Source organism: Stomoxys calcitrans, chromosome 2, assembly GCF_963082655.1.
Source record: "Stomoxys calcitrans chromosome 2, idStoCalc2.1, whole genome shotgun sequence".
Taxonomy (NCBI): Eukaryota; Metazoa; Arthropoda; class Insecta; order Diptera; family Muscidae; genus Stomoxys; species Stomoxys calcitrans.
Window position 1 is genome coordinate 165,038,256 of NC_081553.1, and position 21,455 is coordinate 165,059,710.

General features: G+C 41.3%; 1 protein-coding gene across 1 annotated transcript in view; it reads right to left on the bottom strand.

Moving 5' to 3' along the window:
- Positions 1 to 11,448, bottom strand: part of LOC106087613 (ras-like protein family member 10B) — a 29,074-nt gene extending 17,626 nt beyond the window's left edge. Inside the window, 4 exon segments of the mRNA XM_059363530.1 lie at positions 2,210 to 2,323; positions 2,795 to 2,917; positions 9,756 to 10,585; positions 11,379 to 11,448. Coding sequence (XP_059219513.1) covers positions 2,210 to 2,323; positions 2,795 to 2,917; positions 9,756 to 10,010 — 492 coding nt within the window. The 5' untranslated portion in view covers positions 10,011 to 10,585; positions 11,379 to 11,448.
- Between the last annotated feature and the right edge of the window lie 10,007 nt (positions 11,449 to 21,455).

The following is a 21,455-nucleotide window of genomic DNA, read 5'->3' on the forward strand; positions in this document are numbered from 1 at the left end:
TTATTTTCCAATTTGGCTGATTTTTTATACAACGGCTTTTACCATGACCTTGGGCATACGTGTCAAATATGGTCTGAATCGGTCCATAGCCTGATACAGCTCCCCTATAAACCGATCTCCCTAGTTAACTTCTTGAGCATCTAAATGATATAGATCCAATAGCATAGCTATTCTTTTATTTTATCCTTTGTTTGACTAAAAGAAGATATCGGGAAAAGAACTCGACAAATGCGATCCATGGTGGAGGGTATATATGATTCGACCCGGCCGAAATTAGCACGCTTGTACTTGTTACATAATAGATAATTGCTGGCACATTTCAGGGTAGTGTACTGGCTCCAACATAGTGGACGATATTTACCTTATCATTACCTTTGTCACCTTTAATTCTTCCAGGGGCCACATTCTCGTATTCGTTATAGAGTGCGTTTGCGACACCTTTCCACTAACTACTCTTTTCCACCGCATGTGTTTTCGTTTTAGTGATGGATTCTTATACCTTCCACCATAGGATGGGGGGTATACTAATTTTGTCATTCTGTTTGTAACTACTCGAAATATTCGTCTGAGACCCCATAAAGTATATATATTCTTGATCGTCGCGACATTTTATGTCGATCTAGCCATGTCCGCCCGTCCGTCCGTCTGTCTGTCGAAAGCACGCTAACTTCCGAAGGAGTAAAGCTAGCCGCTTGAAATTTTGCACAAATACTTTTTATTAGTGTAGGTCGGTTGGTATTGTAAATGGGCCATATCGGTCCATGTTTTGATATAGCTGCCATATAAACGGATCTTGGGTCTTGACTTCTTCAGCCTCTAGAGGGCGCAATTCTCATCCGATTTGACTGAAATTTTGCACATAGTGTTTTAGTATCACTTCTAACAACTGTGTTAAGTATGGTTCAAATCGGTCCATAACATGGTATAGCTGTCATGTACACCGATCATGGGTCTTGACTTTTTGAGCCTCTAGAGGGCGCAATTCTTATCCGATTTGACTGAAATTTTGCAAATGGTGTTTTAGTATTACTTCTAACAACTGTGTTAAGTATGGTTTAAATCGGTCCATAACCTGGTATAGCTGCCATATAAACCGATCTTGGGTCTTGACTTCTTGAGCCTCTAGAGAGCGCAATTCTTACCCGATTGGAATGAAATTTTGCACGACGTGTTTTGTTATGATATCCAACAACTGTGCTAAGTATGATTCATATCGGTTTATAACCTGATATAGCTGCCATATAAACCGATCTGGGATCTTGACTTCTTGAGCCTCTAGAGGTTGCAATTATTATCCGATTTGCCTGATATTTTGCACAACGGATCCTCTCATGACCATCAACATACGTGATTATTATGGTCTGAATCGGTCTATAGCCCGATACAGCTCCCATATAAATCGATCTCGCTATTTTACTTCTTGAGCCTCTAGAGGGCACAATTCTTATTCGAATTGGCTGACATTTTACACAGGTCTCCAACATATAATTTAATTGTGGTCTAAACCGGATCATATCTTGATATCGCTCTAATAGCAGAGCAAATCTTTTCTTATATCCATTTTTGCCTAAGAAGAGATGTCGGGAAAAGAACTCGACAAATGCGCTCCATGGTGGAGGGTATATAAGATTTGGCCCGGCCGAACTTAGATGCTTTCACTTTTTTTTTTTATACAACAACAATTGCTTCCATGGTATACACATGTTATTTGTGCATCTGTTGGAAGTTATATTAATGGCTTCCAACGCCAGCCCTCGCTGTGGCTCCTAGCCCTAGATTCAAGCCCCGTCCGGGCTCTGCCTAATATTATAAAGTTTTTTTGTTGCAAGGGCGAAGGTTATTATTTCATAATTTTCCGTTAATTTCTTTCGGAACAGCAGCGAGGGCCGTTGCCGTTGTCTGGCGTGCAAAGTCATGTGTGTATAACATGGCAGCAGTTGTAGTTGTGTGAAAAAAACAGTCCATCATTGGTTTACGTGTTCGCTATTAACCATATTTTACAACAAATAGCACGTGAGATTAGCGTTTTGGAAATCACATTAGAATTTTCCTCGTAGTATTTTTTAAAATATTCCACACATGCGTATAGAATGAAAATAATTCTAAACACCCTCAGTGGGCAAGAACTTACTCATATACTTAGTTAGTATTTATATGTTTAGTTTAATCCTAAGTCTATAAGATTCATAAAATATCGATGCATACTTACTCGGAAAGTTTCTAAATTTCCCATATCGAACACTAAGACATAGGCATGAACTGTTCTCAACCCCAGTGGGTGACCATTGTTCCATTCAGCAAAATTATCCGCTGGAAACCGTTTCTGTGTCCGTGTTGATTTGCATTAAATCGTCGTTGAAGGACGCGACAGCATGATTTGTGTTGTGGCGTTGGAAAGTTGGGAAGTTGTAGTTTGGTGGATATCGAAGACGTTTTCAATGGATAATTTGGAAGAAAATTACAAAAGTTTTAATTGGCCAATGTTTCATTATTCTTGTATATAAATAATTGTGATTACGATTATCAGGGGCAGTCAGTTGGTGGGACACGAAATTAGTGGTCTGTGTGTGTGTGTGTGTTTGCCTGAATGTTAAATTAAGTATGAGAAGTGGGAGAAGGAATACATTTTGGAGGTGGCAAAATTATTCCTTTGTGATTGTGAGAATTTTGATAAGAACTTTTTGAGTTTTTCTCGCCGTCTGCTAGAAATGAGGGTTGGTTGAGTTGGCGAGGCAAGCTGGAATATGCTTGAGGGAATGGGAATGCAGAAGGCTCTTGATTATCATTCTATTACCTGGGGCGGAACATCGATTACCATCAGCTCTCGGATACAGGTATCACATACCAAACAGCTTTTGTACACTTTTCTTCTTGTTGTGGTTTGATGTGTCTTGGGGAAGTCATGGTAGAAAAATTGCTGAAACGAAAAAAACAAAGGCAGAAAAACATTCATTGTGGGGAAATCTGGCAGGCGGAGAGACATTTAACTGGCATAATGAGTCCATAAACTTAAGTATTTTTAGTGAGTTAGCGTTGCTTTTTTCTCTTGCCCATTTGTACTTGTTCTTAATGCGAAAGGAAAAGGAAACAAACTTTTGGCGAAGCTAAAGATATGAATTAATGGCATTTGGTTGTTTGCGCATTCAGGCGAATAATGAATACGACGATGGCACTTGGGTGAAGAGAGCATCTATTGATGCGTAGGCTTTCAAAGACCTTCAACGTGACCCTCTGAAGCTTGAGACTAATTTAAATGACTTTTTATTCTGATCTTGAACTAATGTACAAACAAAACAGGAAAAAAATCATGCCAATTAGATGAACAAGTTAACAATTTGGATTGGACTAGTACCTGCAAGGATCTACGTTTACTTTCGAAAAATTTTTGTATTTTTTGTATGCACCATTTCACTGTACACGCATAGAAAAAAAGTTTTTCTGCTATTATAGCAGTAGTTCTGCAATTTAAGAGCAGCAGGCTGGCTGTTAAAAGCCTGTTGTTTGCTGAAAATTACCGCTGCTTAATTATGAAGAAACATGTAAAAGCGTGCAAAGTTCAGCCGGGCAGAATCTTATATACCTTCACCATGGATCGCATTTGTCCAGTTCTTTGAAAGACTTTTTCAAATAAATATGAGCTATATGAAGTTTTTGACCAATATGGACAGTACTTGTCATGCCATACAAGTCATAGAAAAATATCACCTCGAAAATTTCAGGGAAATTGAATAATAATTGCGCCCATAAGAGGCTCAGAAAGTCAAATTGGGAGATGGTTATCAGGTTATCAACCGATTTAGATCATACTTGGAAGTGATACCAAAACAACATGTGGAAAATTTCAGCCAAATAGCATAAGAATTGCGCCCTCTAGAAGCTCAAGAAGTTTAATCGGGAGATCGGTTTATATGGCAGCTATATCAAGTAATGCACTTATTTAGACCATACTTAGCACAGTTTTTGGAAGTCATACCAAAACGACATATGGAAAATTTCAGCCAAAACGGATAAGAATTGCGCCCTCTATAAGCTTAAGAAGTCTAATCGGGAGATCGCTTTATATGGCGGCTATATCAGGTTATGGACAGATTTAGATCATACTTGGCACAGTTTTTGGAAGTCATACCAAAACGACATATGCAAAATTTCGACCAAATTGGATAAATCATTCAATCGAATATTATCCGGCTGCAGACCACAGGGTAATCTGTTTCTATTACAAATAGACCACAAAAAAGTAAAAGCGTGCTAAGTTCGGCCGGGCCAAATCTTCTGTACCCTTCACCATGAATCGCATTTGTCCAATTCTTTTCCCGGTATCTCTTTTTAGGCAACCATATGATAAAAGATAAGAATTGTTATGATATTGGAGTTATATCAAGTTATTGTCCGATTTGGACCATAATATTGGGTTGCCCAAAAAGTAATTGCGGATTTTTTAAAAGAAAGTAAATGCATTTTTAATAAAACTTAGAATGAACTTTAATCAAATATACTTTTTTAGCCTTTTTTTTCTAAAGCAAGCTAAAAGTAACAGCTGATAACTGACAGAAGAAAGAATGCAATTACAGAGTGAAAAAATTTGTCAACGCCGACTATATGAAAAATCCGCAATTACTTTTTGGGCAACCCAATAGAATTGAATGTTGGAGGGGTTCAAGAAGTAAAATATGCAAAACGGTTTATATGGGAGCTGTATCAGGCTATTGACCAATTCAGACCATAATTGACACGTATGTTGAAGGTCATGAGAGAAGTCGTTGCACAATTTTTCAGCCAAATCGGATAATAATTGCGACCTCTAGATGCTCAAGAAGTCAAGATCCCAGTTCGGTTATATCAGGTTATATACAGATTTGCGCCATACTTAGCACAGTTATTGGAAGTCCTAACAAAACACCTCATGCTAAATTTCATGCCAAATGGGATGAGAATTGCGCGCTCTATTGCCTCAAGAAGTCAAGATCCAAGATCGGTATATATGACAGCTATACCAGATTGTGAACCGATTTATATCATACTTAGCACAGTTTTTGGAAGTGATACCAAGACACCACGTGCAACATTTCAGTCAAATCGGACGAGAATTGCGCCTTCTAGAGGCTCAAGAAGTCCAGGCCCAAGATCGGTTTACATGGCAGCTATATCAGAACATAGATCGATTTGAACCATACTTAGCGCAGTTATTGGAAGCGATACCAAGACACCACGTGCAAAATTTTATTCAAATCGGACGAGAATTGCGCCCTCTAGAGGCTCAAGAAGTCAAGACCTAAGATCGGTTTATATGGAAGCTATATCAAAACATGAATCAATTTGGGATTGTAAATGATCCCAACCGACCTACACTAATAAAAAGTATTTGTGCAAAACTTCAAACGGCTATCTTTAGTCCTTTGAAAGTTAGCGTGTTTCGACAGACAGACGGACGGACGGACAGACAGACGAACGGACATGGCTAGATCGACTTAAAATGACATGACGATCAGGAGTATATGTACTTTATGGAGTCTCAGACGCATATTTCGAGGTGTTACAAACAGAATGACGAAATTAGTATACTTCCATCCTATGGTGGAGAGTATACAAAGAGGGTGCGGATATTTATCCGCCCCATGCCACTATAGACATACACCTAAGCCAGTATTCGGCTTGGTCTGCGCTCTAAATACTAAAAAAAGGAACTTGGAAAAAGAGAATCTGAGTTATAAATTCGCTGTTACTTTCAAAATCCTTAATTGTTTTCCATGCCTTGCGCTTAAGTTGCTTCATATCTGGAAATGCATCCCCAATTAAGTACTGGTGTCTTTTAGCCTTGAAAGCCGGGCAAGGACATGCCCTACACTTGCCGCACCGATTTTGCATAAGTGAGCTCGTAGTCCTATATGTCCCGTTATGACACTAAAAACTATACTGACCTCCTTCTTACTTCCTTTCAGTAATAGCCTCGTCCTCCCACGATCTGAATCACCCCACAAGATTTTCGCCGTCCTACCGACTGTATCGATTTTCCACAGTGTTGCATGCGTTTGTCGCCCACGCCCTTAACTCGGACTGCGTCGACCCGAAAGGCTTCGGGTTAATCAAGTTTATCGACCGCAGTTCTCTGGCCTTCACCGCCAAATCGTCTGCCCTTTCATACCCCTTACTCCGTTATGGCTCGCCACCCAAACGCAAAAAATGTTTGTTGTGTTTAGTGGTCATATGAAGTGATATAAGTACGACTGGGGCGAATCTTGGGTACCCACCAACATGGATGCTGCTAAAAATGTCATTTATTAACTCAGTTAATAAAATTAAATCTCCAGTAGAGTGAAGCGGACCAGTATTCATTTTACTCCTCCAAGAAACATATCCGCATCTCGGAGTATGTACCTATTACGAAAAATTTTAAATCCTTTCATCCTTACCGTAGCATGTTTTCCGCCCCTCCTACAGGTGTGGGAGCCTTGGCACCTGTAGTCGAGTGTAATGCTTCAAGAGCACAACCAGTCGCCAGTCTAACTATTCAGGAAATGACTGATAAGCCAGGGGGTTGTGCAGTTTGTCCCCAGCCTTTAAGTAAAGGCGGTGTTTCCGATTCATATTCAGACAGCGACAGTGTCATTGAAGCAGTCATCGCAACCGAATTAAGAGATGAGTACAGCGGGATGACGGCAAAAGTTAACGAGGGCTTTGCTAACCTCACTAGAAGACCGAGAAAGTAATCCGGGGTACGACGAAGGAGACAGAGGTATATTCCAGATACTTCTACGGAATCTGGGAAGAGAATCCGAGCTCCCGAGCACTGCTAAAATGCTAAAAAAGAAAAAGCTACCCGCTTCCAAGTACTCTGGAAAGACCACCCAAATTTAACCTATGATCCTGCAATAAGATATCCGGGCGATCAAGGAATGTGTGGTGTGGGGTGATGTTAACGCGAGGACATCGAGTGTAAATATCTTTTTGGACAGTAAACTGGTCATCAGGGCAGGGTGTTGGGTCATAGCGGAATAAGAGGGAATAAAAGATCAGAAGATTTGGCAGTGAAGACCAGAGGACTGACATTAATAAACTTGGCTAACCCTTTTTAGCCTTTCGGGTCGGCGCAACCCGTGTTAAGGGCGTGGGCAACGAACGCATGTAACACCGTGAAATAGCGCAAAGGTCGGTAGGATGGCGAAAATCCTACGGGGAGATCCGGATCGTGAGAAGACGAGGCTATTACTGAAAGGATGTCAGTATAGCTATTGACATCATAACGGGACACATAGGACTACGAGCTTACTTAAGCAAATTTGGAGCGGCTATTAATAGCATATGTAGGGCATGTGGGGAAGATGATGAGACGTTGGAGCATTTCCTATGTCATTGCCCGGCTTTCGCGACGGCTAAAAGACACCGGTACTTAGGTGGAAACACAATACCAGACATGAGCCAACTTGAGGGAGTGGTATGGAAAACAATTAAGAATTTTGTAAGTAGCATGGAATTCCTGACTTAGATTTCTTTTGCGAGATTACTTTTTAGTGTTTAGAGCGCACATCAAGCCGAATACTGGCTTAGGTGTATGTCCATAGTGGCATGGGGCGGATTAATATCTGCACCCTCTTTTCAAACTAACCTAACCTTATCTAACTCAGTTAGTATTTGAATTATTTGGCAATAATCAAATCGGGAATTGATTGCGCCTTCTATGGTCTCAAGAAGTCATATCGGGGTACTGATATTTAAGAGACCCTATATCCAAATTAGATGAAAATTTTGGCTTCTAGAGGATCAAGAAGTCAAATCCGGGAATCAGTTTATATGGGGGCTATATCAGTCTAAAGATCGACTCAGATCATACTCAGCATAGATGTTGGAAGTTAGAACACATGATCTGGTGCTAAGTTTGATCCAAATTGAATGAGAATTAAGGTATCTAGGGGCTCAAGGGTCACGGCCGACACTGGATAATTATGAGCACCTCACGGACTGAACCTGTGAGCGTTGACTTGTTTGGTGTCCATCGTTACCACGCGAAGCTGAGATGATAGCTGCCGCGCACAGGCAGCGAATGGTGGACAGCTCTGTTGTTATGCGGTGTAGCTGCAAAAGCGGCCGCGGGCAGTCAGTGATTTTCGAAAGGAGAGTCTCAGTGAGGAGTCAGGTGGCACTGGCTCTTAATTAAATACAGAGTGCCAATGATATTCGAGATGACAAGACGGGTTATTGGCGTCTTCACATAACCAATGGGCAACATTGGCGGCGAGCGTCGGATCTTGGAGCAAGCGGCTCGGGACAACGTGAGATACATGTGCAATCCCAAAAAACCCATGCGGTTGGAGCGCTGGGCTAGTAACCCACCTCCGGAAAACTATGAGAAACAAAGGAATAGTAAAAACGGACCCCCCCAACTTTGACGACCCACGCAAACGGAAAACGGACCATAATTTGCGGATCTGCACCTGGAATGTCCACACTCTTTATAGAGAAGATGCAGTATACGCGCTGACGGATGTATTAGAGAAGTACAAGGCAGATATTACCGCCTTACAGGAAGTGCGATGGACTGGGAATGGCGTCTCTACAACACCAAACGGTGACGAACTATACTATAGCTGTCATAACACGAGGCATGAATTTGGCTGCGGATTTGTGGTTAGTCGGAGACTGAAACACCTTGTCTCTAGCTTTACTCCGGTGATGAGAGGCTAGCCATAATCCCCATAAAAGCCAAATTCTTCAAGTAGACCAAGGATATTTTCTACGAGCGCCAAGAGAGAGAATATGACCGCTGCCCCGCCCATGATATTAACATCGTTCTGGGAGATTTTAATGCGAAGATAGGGAAGGAAGACATCTTTGCTCCAACAGTCGGGAAGTTTATCCTCCGAGAGATAACGTCCAGTAATGGGTTGAGGCTGATGGATTTCGCCGCGGCAAAAAACATGGTAGTTAGTACCACCAGATTTCAACATAAAAATATTCACGAGCAACCAAATTGATCACGTTGTGATAGAGGGAAGGCATTCACCCAGCGTGTAAGATTCACCCAGCGTGGAGCGAATATAGATTCGGATCATTACAATGTTGCAGCAAAGGTTCGCACCCGTTTGAACATGGCGAGGAAGTTTCGATCTGACACTGCACGGAAGCTTGACATTAAAAGCTGCAAACACAACAGATGGCAGCGGCATACTCCACTCGACTGACCCAACGGCTTGATAAAAGCACTCCTTGTTCCGATGATATAATGGCGTAGTGGCAAACTGTTGCCCACTCCATGGAAATGCCGCGAAATCCGTACTTGGGTACCAGAAGCCTCCCCCTACGACCAAGAGTGTCGAGATGCTGCTGAAGCCAAGATTGCGGCATATAGAGCAACCCTGCAATCAGTTGCGACGGGCATACTTATCGGATAAAGAGCGCACAACAAGACGATTACTGGTTAAGGTTGTGTTCATATTCGCATGGGTCGGATTAGAATCAGCATCCTTTTTTCAACTAAACCAAACCTAATCTAGTTTTTTAAGAACTTTGAGTTTTAAGATATAGGGAAGTACATTTCAATATATATAGACGACTATTATGCTATAAATCCCTTGTAATCGATTTCATAAGTGTTTCTTTTTTGAAATAGGGCGAGCGAAAAGCGATCATAGTATCAGTTTTAAGCCGTTTGCTCAGTCTCTTTTTTAATTGAACTTTGAGTTTATGCTTTGGATTGTTCTCTGAATGAGTTGTTGTGGAAAGAGAAAAAAACATTAAACGTATTATAGATCAAGACTCACCTGTAAGATACTGGTTTTTCCGACGCCAGTGGCCCCCAAAAATGCCGCTTTAAGGGGGCCCTGTAGCCATGGGGGCTCCGCACCACCCTCCAGAGTGATGCGCTATGCTGAGATGCACTTGTTTTGTATATGAATTTCCATTGCGATTGATATCTTTGTTGATTTTGTTGTGGAATTGTCACCGACATAGTCAACGCTGCGTGTGCTGCCAATTAAAAGTTTCTTCGAATTGGTCGGCGATATAGTGCTCCACATTATATTTTGAAAGAACGCCAGTTTGCAATGGTCTTCAAGGTAAATTCGGAATGGGCAGACTGGTGATGTTGGGCAACGTCTTGCAGGTGCTTTTGGGCGCTGATGATGTTTCTTTTCGAGTCGCTGCTGCGTATCAGGAAGATTGAAGTGGCACGTGTGAGTTTACGTCTATCTTAGAGCGAGAACGAGTGCGTGTGTGTGTGTGCGTTTGTTTGCTCTTAATTTTTGTGTGTTTCTTTGGTTCTACAACTTTCTTTTTATTGATATTTGCTTTAATTCTATTTTGTTGTTATTTTTTTCGCTTCTTTTTTTTGTCCTTATGGCTCGCTCGACTATGTCCTTCTTGGAGTTTAATTTAATATTGCAAAAAGAATTGAAGAAAGTCTATAGATTCACTTGGTTTTAATTAAAAGAAAAATTATTGCTTTTGTGGGTTTCGCTACAGGTTCAGGGGAGTCTTTCATTTAAACTGAACTGACATTTTTTCTCTCTCTATGTCTGATGGGATGGCTGATGAAGGGAACGCGAAATGGGGCAGCGCTGGATGTAGGCTTTAGTTGAGAGGTTGTGTATTGCTGTAAAAATCGAGAAAAGTATAAAGAAACACACACATTGAATTATTTAAAGAGCAATCAAAACGAAAATTGTTGTCTTAAATTTAATTTGTTGCTGCTGTGGAGAGGGGAAGGGGGAGTGGGTGGTTTTGGCCGTGCCATTACCTATCTTCCCAGATTCATGGGCGAGACAACAATTTATGATAAATTACCGCTCACATTTCTTATTCATTGTCAAAACGGAAGAGGACCTCCGCCCAGTGAAATTTGAGACGAGACATGGATGTGGCATTTTTGGCCAATGCGTAGGCAAATTGGGGAAATATGAAATGGAAAGCAAACAATTCAAGATACACGCCGACAGTTGGGTTTCGTGGGCGGATTGATGAAACAATGGATGGGTGGCTAAAGGGGCAAAGCAAAAGTTCAAGCAGTCTGAAGAAGACATTTGTTCAATACAATAAAAGTCGGAAGTAAAAACCTACGCCAAGAATTTATTAGGATTCTGGTTGTTCGTCTGTCTGTCTCTCTGTCTTTCTTTTTCGCCGTTTGTCTGTTGGTTTATTTACTTTTTTTTTCAAACCTGTTTGTCTGCCTGCCTGGCTGCTTGTCAAACGCCTCGTTTCTTGTCTTTATGATACTTGGAGGCTGCAATAAAACTTAATGGATAATTTTGTTGGATAGACATCCTTTGGCCCACGTCAAATGCCCCTTCTTTGCTCCCGTATGCTGGCAAAACTCTTCCTGTTGGCATTCGCTTGTTTACTTCGTGCAAATGATATCAATAAAATTGTAATTTATCAAAAAAACCAACCTTGTGAGGCTTTCCTTTTTTCCGAACAAACGAACGAATGACAAACAATGGACCGCAAACCTAAAATAACTTCAAGTCACAAGAAACTCGCTTCACATCTCTACAGAAGTGACAACTGCAATGTCGATTTCAACGTCGTTTTTATGACAAGAGTGGAATTGTATTCAGACTCGCTTTGTTTTATTTATGTGAGAAATTCAATTGCCAAATGATTTGCAAGCATCTTAACCGTGCAAAGGCGATTGCTGCACAATTGTGGAGATTTTTATGAGTCGAGGAGTGAACAAATTGTGGACTATTTAAAAGATTTATTGCACATTTATTTGACGAATATTACATATTTGGATTGAACATGAACCACTTAAACTAACCCACATGCAGAAAATGTTATCGACAAGGATGAATCACATATACCATCACATGGTTAAGTTTTAAACATAGGTATATTTTCCAGAAGAAATAAAGGAGTCAAGAAAGGTGAAAGGTTCCCAATTTTGTTCTTATCGGTCAAGTGGACGAGTGGCAATAGTCTAAAACATGTAAAAGCGTACTAAGTTAGGCCAGACCTAATCCTTATACGCTCTATCATCGCATCTGACATCATGCTATGAACCGATAAAAACCGTACAATAGAGTCATAACATAGTACCAGGTTTAAAATTTCAGCCAATTCGAGTAATAATTGCTCCCTGTAAAGGCCCAAAGTCAAAACGGGCGATCGGTTTATATGGACGGTAATCAGGAAATGAACCGATTTAGACCACACTTGTCAGGTCTTTCGATATCACTATAGAGGACGAACGAATAAAGCTAGCCATTTGAAATGTTGCATAGATACTCCTTACGTCATTGGAAATTGAAAATGGATCATACTGGTTCAGATTTGGGTATAGTACACATGTAAATCGATCCATCTATTTGACTTATGTAGCAATTGTGGTGTAAATCTGTCCATAACCTAATATATCACCCATATAAACCGATTATACTTATTGGGTCACTAGAGGGTGCAATTCTTATATTTACGATTTGGATGAAATTTTGTACCAACGATTTCTCGTACGACCTCTAATGCAAACCGGTCCATAACCTGATGTAGCTCCCATCTGAGCTCTTGTCTGAGCATCGACTTTGTTCCCCAAAAATTGCAAAATCTCGTAAAGTTGCATGTAGAGGCAGATGATTAATGCCGCAAAAAAACACAAGACATCATTGTAATTTATGAAAAAAATTTATATCAAATTCCCGTGAATTCCAGTCCATGGATGTCATAATTGTTTTTTTTTTTGCAGTTTTGGTATAAGCTACTTAGGTTAGGTTAGGTTGAAAAGAGGGGGCAGATATTAATCCGGCCCATGCCACTATGGACATAAACCTGAGTCAGTAATAGGCTTGTTGTTCGCTCTAAAAAATATAAAGTAACCTCTAAAAAAAAAATTTAACTCGGACGGTGTCGACCCGAAAGTCTTCGTGTTAACTAAGTTTATTGACTGCAGTCCTCTGGCCTTCACCGCCAAATCGTCTGTCCTTTCATTTCCTCTTACTCCGCTATGGCCCGGCACCCAAACGATGCGGATTTTGCCATCCTCAGAGAAGGCTTTAATCTCCTTCTTACACTGCAAGAATGTTCGTAACCTTACCGTCCTGGTTGTTATTGCCCTTATGGCAATTTTACTTACTTACTTTAATTGGCTATGACAGAATATTTGTTCCACTAGCCGAACGTAGAATAGCGTTCCAAGCGCCTCGATCTTCTGCGCTCATTCTAAAATCTCTGACACCAAGTTTCGAGGTGTCTCCCACAACTTGATCTTTCCATCGGGCTTTTGGTCTTCCCGGTTTGCGTGTATCACCGTGTTTGCCTTCAAAAGAATTCTTTGCTGGAGCTTCTTCATCCATTCTGACAACATGACCTAGCCAACGCAGCTGTTGTATTTTGATGAGTGTAACTATGCTATCGTCGTCATACAGCTCATACAGCTCGTGGTTCATACGTTGCCTATATTCTCCGTTAACTCAAACTAGTCCATATATTTTACGAAGAATCTTTCTCTCAAATACTCCAAGCACTGCCTCATCTGCTTTCACAAGTACCCATGCTTCAGATCCATATAACAACACGGGTAGTATCAGTGTCTTGTAAAGCGTAGTCTTCGTCTGTCGAGAGATGGCCTTGTTTCTAAGCTGCTTACTAAGTCTAAAGTAGCATCTGTTTGCCAGTATTATTCTTCGCTTTATCTCAAAACTGGTGTCATTCGTTTCGGTTACGGCGGTGCCGAGGTAGATAAAGTTACTGACTATCTCTAAGTTGTGGTTCCCAACTTTCTCCATTTTCTATTCACATCTGCATCTCGTATAATCTTCTCCTTCTCCAGCAGGATATTAAAGAGATCACACGATAGGCTGTCTCCTTGTCTGAAATCTCTTTTGATATTAAATGATTCGGAGAGATTCTTTCCCATTCTTACTGAGGAACGCGTATCAGCAATTGTCATCCTGCAGAGTCTTATTAATTTTGCAGGGATACCAAACTCAGACATGGCTTGAAATACCTTTGAACGTAAAGGAGTATCGAAGGCGGCTTTGTAGTCAATAAAGAGATGGTAGATGTTGATTTGTCCTTCTCGGGTCTTTTTCAGGATTTGGCGCAGTGTGAATATCTGGTCTAGAGTGGATTTACCAGGTCTAAAGCCGCATTGATAGGGCCCAATTATCTCATTGACTTTAGGTTTTAATCTTGCACACAATACGTTCGAGAGTATCTGGTATGCGATGGAGAGGAGACTTATTCCTCTGTAGTTGGCACATTCCGTCTTGTCTCCTTTCTTGTGTACGGCACATAGTAGGCTGAGGTTCCAATCATCGGGTATGCGTTCTTCTAGCCAGATTGCGCATATAAGCTGATGCATACGCCTTATCAGCGTGTCGCCTCCGGTCTTAAATAGTTCAGCGGGTAACCCTTGTTGTTCTTTAGTCGGGTCAATGCTACTTGGACCTCATTCTGACTGGAAGGTAAACATTCTATACCATCATCAGGGAGTGGTCTTGCGGTATCCTCTTCGGGGGTATCGGACACTAGCTGTTGGGTAAAATGTTCTTTCCATAACCTCAGCATGTTATCTGTGTCAGTTACCAGATTTCCTTCTTTGTCTCTGCAGGAGGATGTGCCTGCACCGAAGCCATCGGTTTGATGTTTAATTCTTTGGTAGAATTTCCGGACTTCATTCTGACTCCTATACATCACAATTCGCTCATACTCAAGTCTTTCCATTTCCTTTTTCTTTCTTCGGAATAGACGTTTCTGCTCACTTCTTTTCTCCTGATACCTTTCCTTCATCTGGCGCGTTGCTACTGATTGCAGAGTTGCTCTATATGCCGCATTCTTGGCTTCAGTAGCATCTCGACATTCTTGGTCGTACGGATTTCACTGCATTTTCCATGGAGTGGACAATAGTTTACCACTGCGCCATTGTATCATCGGAATAAAGAGTGCTTTCATCAAGCAGTTGGGTCAGTCGAGTGGAGTATGCCGCTGCATTTGTTGTGTTTGCAGCTTGTCAATGTCCAGCTTCCGTGCAGTGTCAGATCGTACTTTCCACGCCATGTTCAAGCGGGTGTGAACCTTTGCTGTAACAAGGTTATGATCCGAATCTATATTCGCTCCACGGATCGATTCGTACATGTAACACGATGGATGAATGCCTTCCATCTATCACAACGTAACCAATTTGGTTTCTCGTGTTTTGATCGGGTGACAGCCATGTGGCTATGTGAATAGTTTCATGTTGAAATTTGGTGCTACTTACTACCATGTTTTTTGCCGCGACGAAATCTATCAACCTCAACCCATTACTGGACGATATCTCGTGGAGGTTAAACTTTCCGACTGTTGGACCAAAAATGTGTTCCTTCCCTAGTTTCGTATTAAAATATCCCAGAACGTTTTTAATATCATGGGCGGGGCAGCGGTCATATTCTCTCTCTAGGCGCTCGTAGAAAATATCCTTGGTCTGCTCGTCTTTGTCTTCCGTCGGGGCATGGACACAAATAAGGCTGATGTTGAAGAATTTGGCTTTTATGCGGATTGTGGCTAGCCACTCATTCACCGGAGTTAAGCTGGAGACAAGGTGTTTCAGTTTCAGCTATGGTATAGTTCGTCACCGTTTGGTGTTGTAGTGACGCCATTCCCAGTCCATCGCACTTCCTGTAAGGCGGTAATGTCTGCCTTGAGTGCGGACATTCCAGGTGCAAATCCGCAAATCATGATACTTTTTTCGTTTGCGTGGGTCGTCAACTTTGGGGGGTCCGTATTTACTATTCCTTTGATTTTCATAGTAGTTCCGGGAGCGGGTTACTGGCCCTGCGCCCCAACCGCATGGGTTTGTGGGATTGCACACATATCCCACGTCGTGGCGAGCCGCTTGCTCCATGATCCGACGCTCGCCGCCAGCCGCCCCTAACCTGGGAACAGACGCTGATGTTGGCCATTGGTTATTTAAAGGCGCCAATAACTCACCTTGTCATCTCGAGTATCATTAGCACTCAGTATTTAATTAAGAGCCAGTGCCACCTGACTCCTCACTGAGACTCTCCTCTCGAAAATCGCTGACTGCCCGCGACCTCATTTGCAGCTACTCCGCATAAAAACGGAGCTTTTCACCATCCGAAACCTGTGGACGCGACCAGTAGCTTTCAGCTAAGCTTTCCGTGATAACGATGGGCACCACACAAGTCGGAGCTCAAAGTTCCAGCCTGTGTGGTGCTCATAGTTATCCCGTATCGGCCGGGATAACTATGAGCACCAGAGTACAAGATGTTATAACTTAGTGAATTTGTTTGTAACACCTAGAAGAAAGATAGATAGACCCATTGATAAGTATACCGATCGTTTCAGAATCACTTCCTGATTCGATTTAGCCATGTCCTTCTGTCCATGTTAAGTTGTGTACAAAATACAGGTCGCAATTTTCGTCTCATCGTCTTAAAATTTGGTACAGGCATGTTTTTCGGCCCAGAGACAAGGTCTATTCCAAATTGGGAAAAATCGGTTTAGGTTTGGATATAGCTCCCATATACATATATCTTCGTCCAATTTGGATTAATATTACAATAAAGTGGTCATTTGTGAATTTCAATCTGAACTAGTGAATAGAAATCATAGAAATCGGTTCAGATTTAGATAAAGCTCTCATATATATACTAGCTGCACCGGGCCCGCTTCGCTGCGCCTTCTTTTAGTTTATATGGAACAAAATTTTCCTTGGAAAATTTAGTTTCGACAATGAAAGAGCTTTTAGTGAAATACCATGATATGAAAATAGTATGTCGCTTGACAAACAGTTCAACAGAATGAGGTGTCCCTCAAACACATCATCAAACATCTCAAATACTTCTCATTTGAGCCATATTTTGAGCATGGTCGAAAAATGTTTACCCTTTGGGAGGTGTTTTGGAGAAAGGGTGATGCCTTATATCCATGGTCCTTTATTTGGATATCAAATTCGTATTCTACTCCTAATTACCTTTATTTAATGCCCATATTGCGATGCTCAGTAAACCCCCCCCCCCCACAAACAGCTAGTGGGATATTTTGGGAAAGTAGTAGACCCCCAGAAAATTGATCCCGAAAGTGGGTATCAATTCTTACTTTACTTTATTTTAATTGGCTATGACAGAATATTTGTTCCACTAGCCGAACGAATAGCGTTCCAGGCGCCTCGATCTTCTGCGCTCATTCTAAAATCTCTGTCACCAAGTTTCGAGGTGTCTCCCACAACTTGATCTTTCCATCGGGCTTTTGGTCTTCCCGGTTTGCGTGTACCACCGTGTTTGCCTTCAAAAGACTTCTTTGCTGGAGCTTCTTCATCCATTCTGACAACATGACCTAGCCAACGCAGCCGTTGTATTTTGATGCGTGTAACTATGCTATCGTCGTCATACAGCTCATACAGCTCGTGGTTCATACGTCGCCTATATTCTCCGTTAACGCAAACTGGTCCATATATTTTACGAAGAATCTTTCTCTCAAATACTCCAAGCACTTTCTTCATGTTCTTTATCTGCTCGGTTGTACAAGGCTTTTTGGGAGTGGAGACCATCCATTTCGTCTTATCTCCATTTCCATAGAAATGGAAATGGAGATATCAATTCTTACTCTATCTCTAATTCCTTTCATTTAATCCCCACATTGTCTTGGTCGGTAAATATACCCGATTTAGGGGTGTTTTGGGAAGTGGGATGGTCCCTCAATCACTAAGCCCAGAAAATATACGAGCAACGTGGACTTCCAGAAACTTTGCCCCAAATTTGTTTGTCAGAATTTTGGATAATGTGCAATAATGTGCTCATTTGTCAACAGTAGTTGTTACAGTTCGAACATATTTACTCGAAATTTGATACGGATGGTTTAATAACCCATCTAAAAACATCCGGCGAGGTCCATAAAAATTGCTTCAGAGAAAGAGATAGCTCCACTTTTTACTTATAGGGCAGGTGTAGGGTATTGTAAAATCGGCACCGCCAATGTGTTCGTCTTGGCATTAAAGATTCGTCTTTATGCGCAACCTCGAGCAGGGCGACCTTTCCTTGACGTAGGCATGGTGTATTGGAGCTGTTTGCTGGTTGTCCTACTCTTTACTATGGTCTCCACCATACATTTCATGGTTTTGGGTAGAAAGGATGTAAGGCTAATAGTTGTGTGGGCTTTTGGTTTGGCATAACTTTCCTAGCAGGGTTTGGGTATAAATACCACCCTTAACTCCTGCCATGCTTTCGGAGTACATGCAAGACCTAGGCAGGCTGTGAAAATTGCGGCCAGATGGGACTCCAGATAGTCCGCCTCTTCCGTAGTAACGCCGGAAACATTCCATCTGGTTAGGGTTACTTAAATTGCTGGAAGCTTCTCAAGGCTTTCCTTTGCATAAATTCTATTATGATAAGCTTTCGATTATACCTATTATTCCAAGTTTCCGGTGTCTCCGTGAGTCCCGTAGTATTCTGCGGAAAATGCGCATTCATAGTTTTTGAGTGAAATTTGTACATACCCCATTTGTGCAGTCGTACTCCTGTTGACATTGTCGTCAATGTCTTCTATGCTTGAACAATTCGAATGATCTTACCCAAGTCTTCTAAATACTCTTCAGAATTTTGTCAATTTTGTTTTATTCGGGAAGTTTTTCGGATTCGGCGCTGGCTGTGCTATACAAAACATGTATCGATGGGGCGAGGAGGCAGTACCCCAAGGAGACCCTCCAATACTGATCCACATCGATTAGACTTTCAGCACATATTGTTACATGTAAGACCTCCTCCCAAAGTGAAGGTGTTACCAATACTAAGTGTTATTTGGTCAGTATAAGATTAGTATTGAAGAATGTTGCCAGGGCTTATGCCCGCTTACTAATGTTGGTACAACCCCACTAGATGGAGTGAGTGTTCGCATCGCACTCTACTAGTACCTTATATCCAATTGAAGTTTTCCATGATACCCAGCAATATTTTTGTACTAATATATGATCTCAATGACATTCATCAAATATGAATTCTCATGAAAATAAAAACATGTTTTTTTTCGTTTTATATAAGCTCCATAAAAGGGAGAATTGAAATGTCAAGTTTGGCTATGAATCAAAAAGACTTCTTGAAGTATTGTAATTGATTACTTCATTGTTGAAATCTCTCCTATAGCTATCGGTTGAAACCAATAACACCCACTCTTAAAATTGAATCGCAATATGTAGAGCTGCAGTTACAAAGAAAAATTAATTAAATATAACTCAACAATTTACGTGATTTATTTCAATTCAAAAGTTTATTTCTCGTGCCAGCAAAGAAGTTTACAAAATTCAATTAATTGAACACCCACAACGACTTCTTAACAACAGCAATCGCAATTGCTGTGAGTGGCGCGTAAAAAGAACATTAAAATGAATTGAATAAACAATTAGACATCAATAAATTCTTCATAACCCAAGGTTTCAGAAAGGATAATAAATTTGCTCGAGAGGCAATTTCGAATATTTGCCAACATGTGTACAACGCACACCAACCTGTGTGTGAGTGGTAGCGTATGCCAGAGTATATTCGACGGGGTCTGTGTAACGGTTTGAGACAGATTTATGAGCCAAATATGCCCAAGCACCTTTCGAGTTGTTGTTTTTTCATCATCGGCTTCATCATCTTCTCAGCCACATCATTATCATCATATTTTTCCACTCAGGACAAAAACAAATGTGATTCATTACATTTTATTACTCCGGATGTAATTTACGATTTGTTCATTCCCAGAGCATACTTTTTCAGACCAGCCAGCGAAAACCTCACCTGCTTTTCTCCCCCAATAGTGGGCAGGGGGCAAACAAAAAAACAAAACAAAGCAGCCAAACCAAGAAAAAGAACAGGACTCTTTATCTTTTTGCGACTTTAGCAACGTGGACAATTTGTCGTTTATCAGAAGTGGCAGCAGCACAAATTTGGCCAGTGATACATGCAAAGAACGAAAGAACGTGGCAACAGCATCCTATCTAGCAAGCACCCCTCACATGCAACCCACTTCTTACTGGCCCAGTTAGACAAACAGGGCTAAAAATAATGGCATCCCGTAGCCACACAATCGTTCGGCGAAAAGGAAGCAGAAGACCATTTAGGCTAAGAATCCAAACGAGGCAAACTTTAAGAGGTTTTATGGGCTCCACAAAGTCGATGGTGGCACTTTTTCTTTACTTTTTTGTTTTGCTGCAGTACTGAAGGTCTTCATTGAAAAATCCTTTCTTCAAAAGCAATAGAGTCGTGTACAATTGTATGTCAGCCTGGAAGGATGATGGGTGTGAACATGGCTGTCCTATGTTCTCTGTGTCATCGAGGCATCTGGCCGTGCTGTGTCAGCGGAATAAATTTTTATATAAAAAAAAAGAAAAACATTTCTGATGTAAGTGCCGGGATGATTACGAGTACGTTTTTAATCCTTTAATGGATGCAAGTTTTTTATTTGTGGGATTCGTCCTATCTCTGTTGGATGGTCTACAGATGTTCGCTATGATGACAATGATGACCTAAGCATGTTCGTGCCGTCTATAACAAGCAAAGAGTTGATGCTGGTTTAGATGTTTCGCAGAGACAAAACATCCGGGTTTGCAAACATTGTGATTCTCGTGAGCACTTCAAAATGTAAGATCTACAGCAGCAAGAAACAAGTAAAAGCGTGCTAAATGCGGCCGGGCCGAATCTTATATACCCTCCACCATGGATCGCATTTGTCGATCCCAGATCGGTTTATATGGCAGCTATATCAGGTTATGATCCGATTTGAACCCTTTTTGGCACAGTTGTTGAAAGTCATAATAAAATGCGTCATGCAAAATTTCAAATCGGATAGGAATTGCTCCCTCTAGTGGCTCAAGAAGTCAAGATTAAAGATCGGTTTATATGGCAGCTATATCAGGTTATTGACCGATTTGAACCTAATTTAGCACAGTTGTTTGAAGTCATAGCGAAACACGTCGTGCAAAATTTCATTCCAATCGGATAAGAATTGCGCCCTCTAGTGGCTCAAAAAGTCAAGACTCAAGATCGGTTTATATGGCAGCTATATCAGGTTATGGACCGATATGGCCCATTTACAATCCCAACCGACCTACACTAATAAGAAGTATTTGTGAAAATTTCAAGCGGCTAGCTTTACTCCTCGAAAGTTAGCGTGCTATCGACAGACAGACGGACGGACGGATGGACATAGGTAGATCGACATAAAATGTCACGAGGGTATAAAAACAAGAAGAGATTGTATCGACAAACATCTTACAATAGTCATCTAAAACAAAATAAATGAAAACGTGTTAAGTGCGGCGGGGTAAAACTTTGGATACATTGTATATCCAATACGTTTATTAGGCAGATCGGTTTATATACAGCTATTTTTATACCCTACGCGTTTACTGTGGCCCTTCACGGGATAACTGTGAGCACCACACAGGCTGGTACATTGAAATTGAATCTGTGTGGTGTTTATTGTGGTCACAAGGACTCAGCTGGGAGCTTCCGGGCGAGTTCATAGTTTGTAGTAGTAGAAGCTGCGACTGC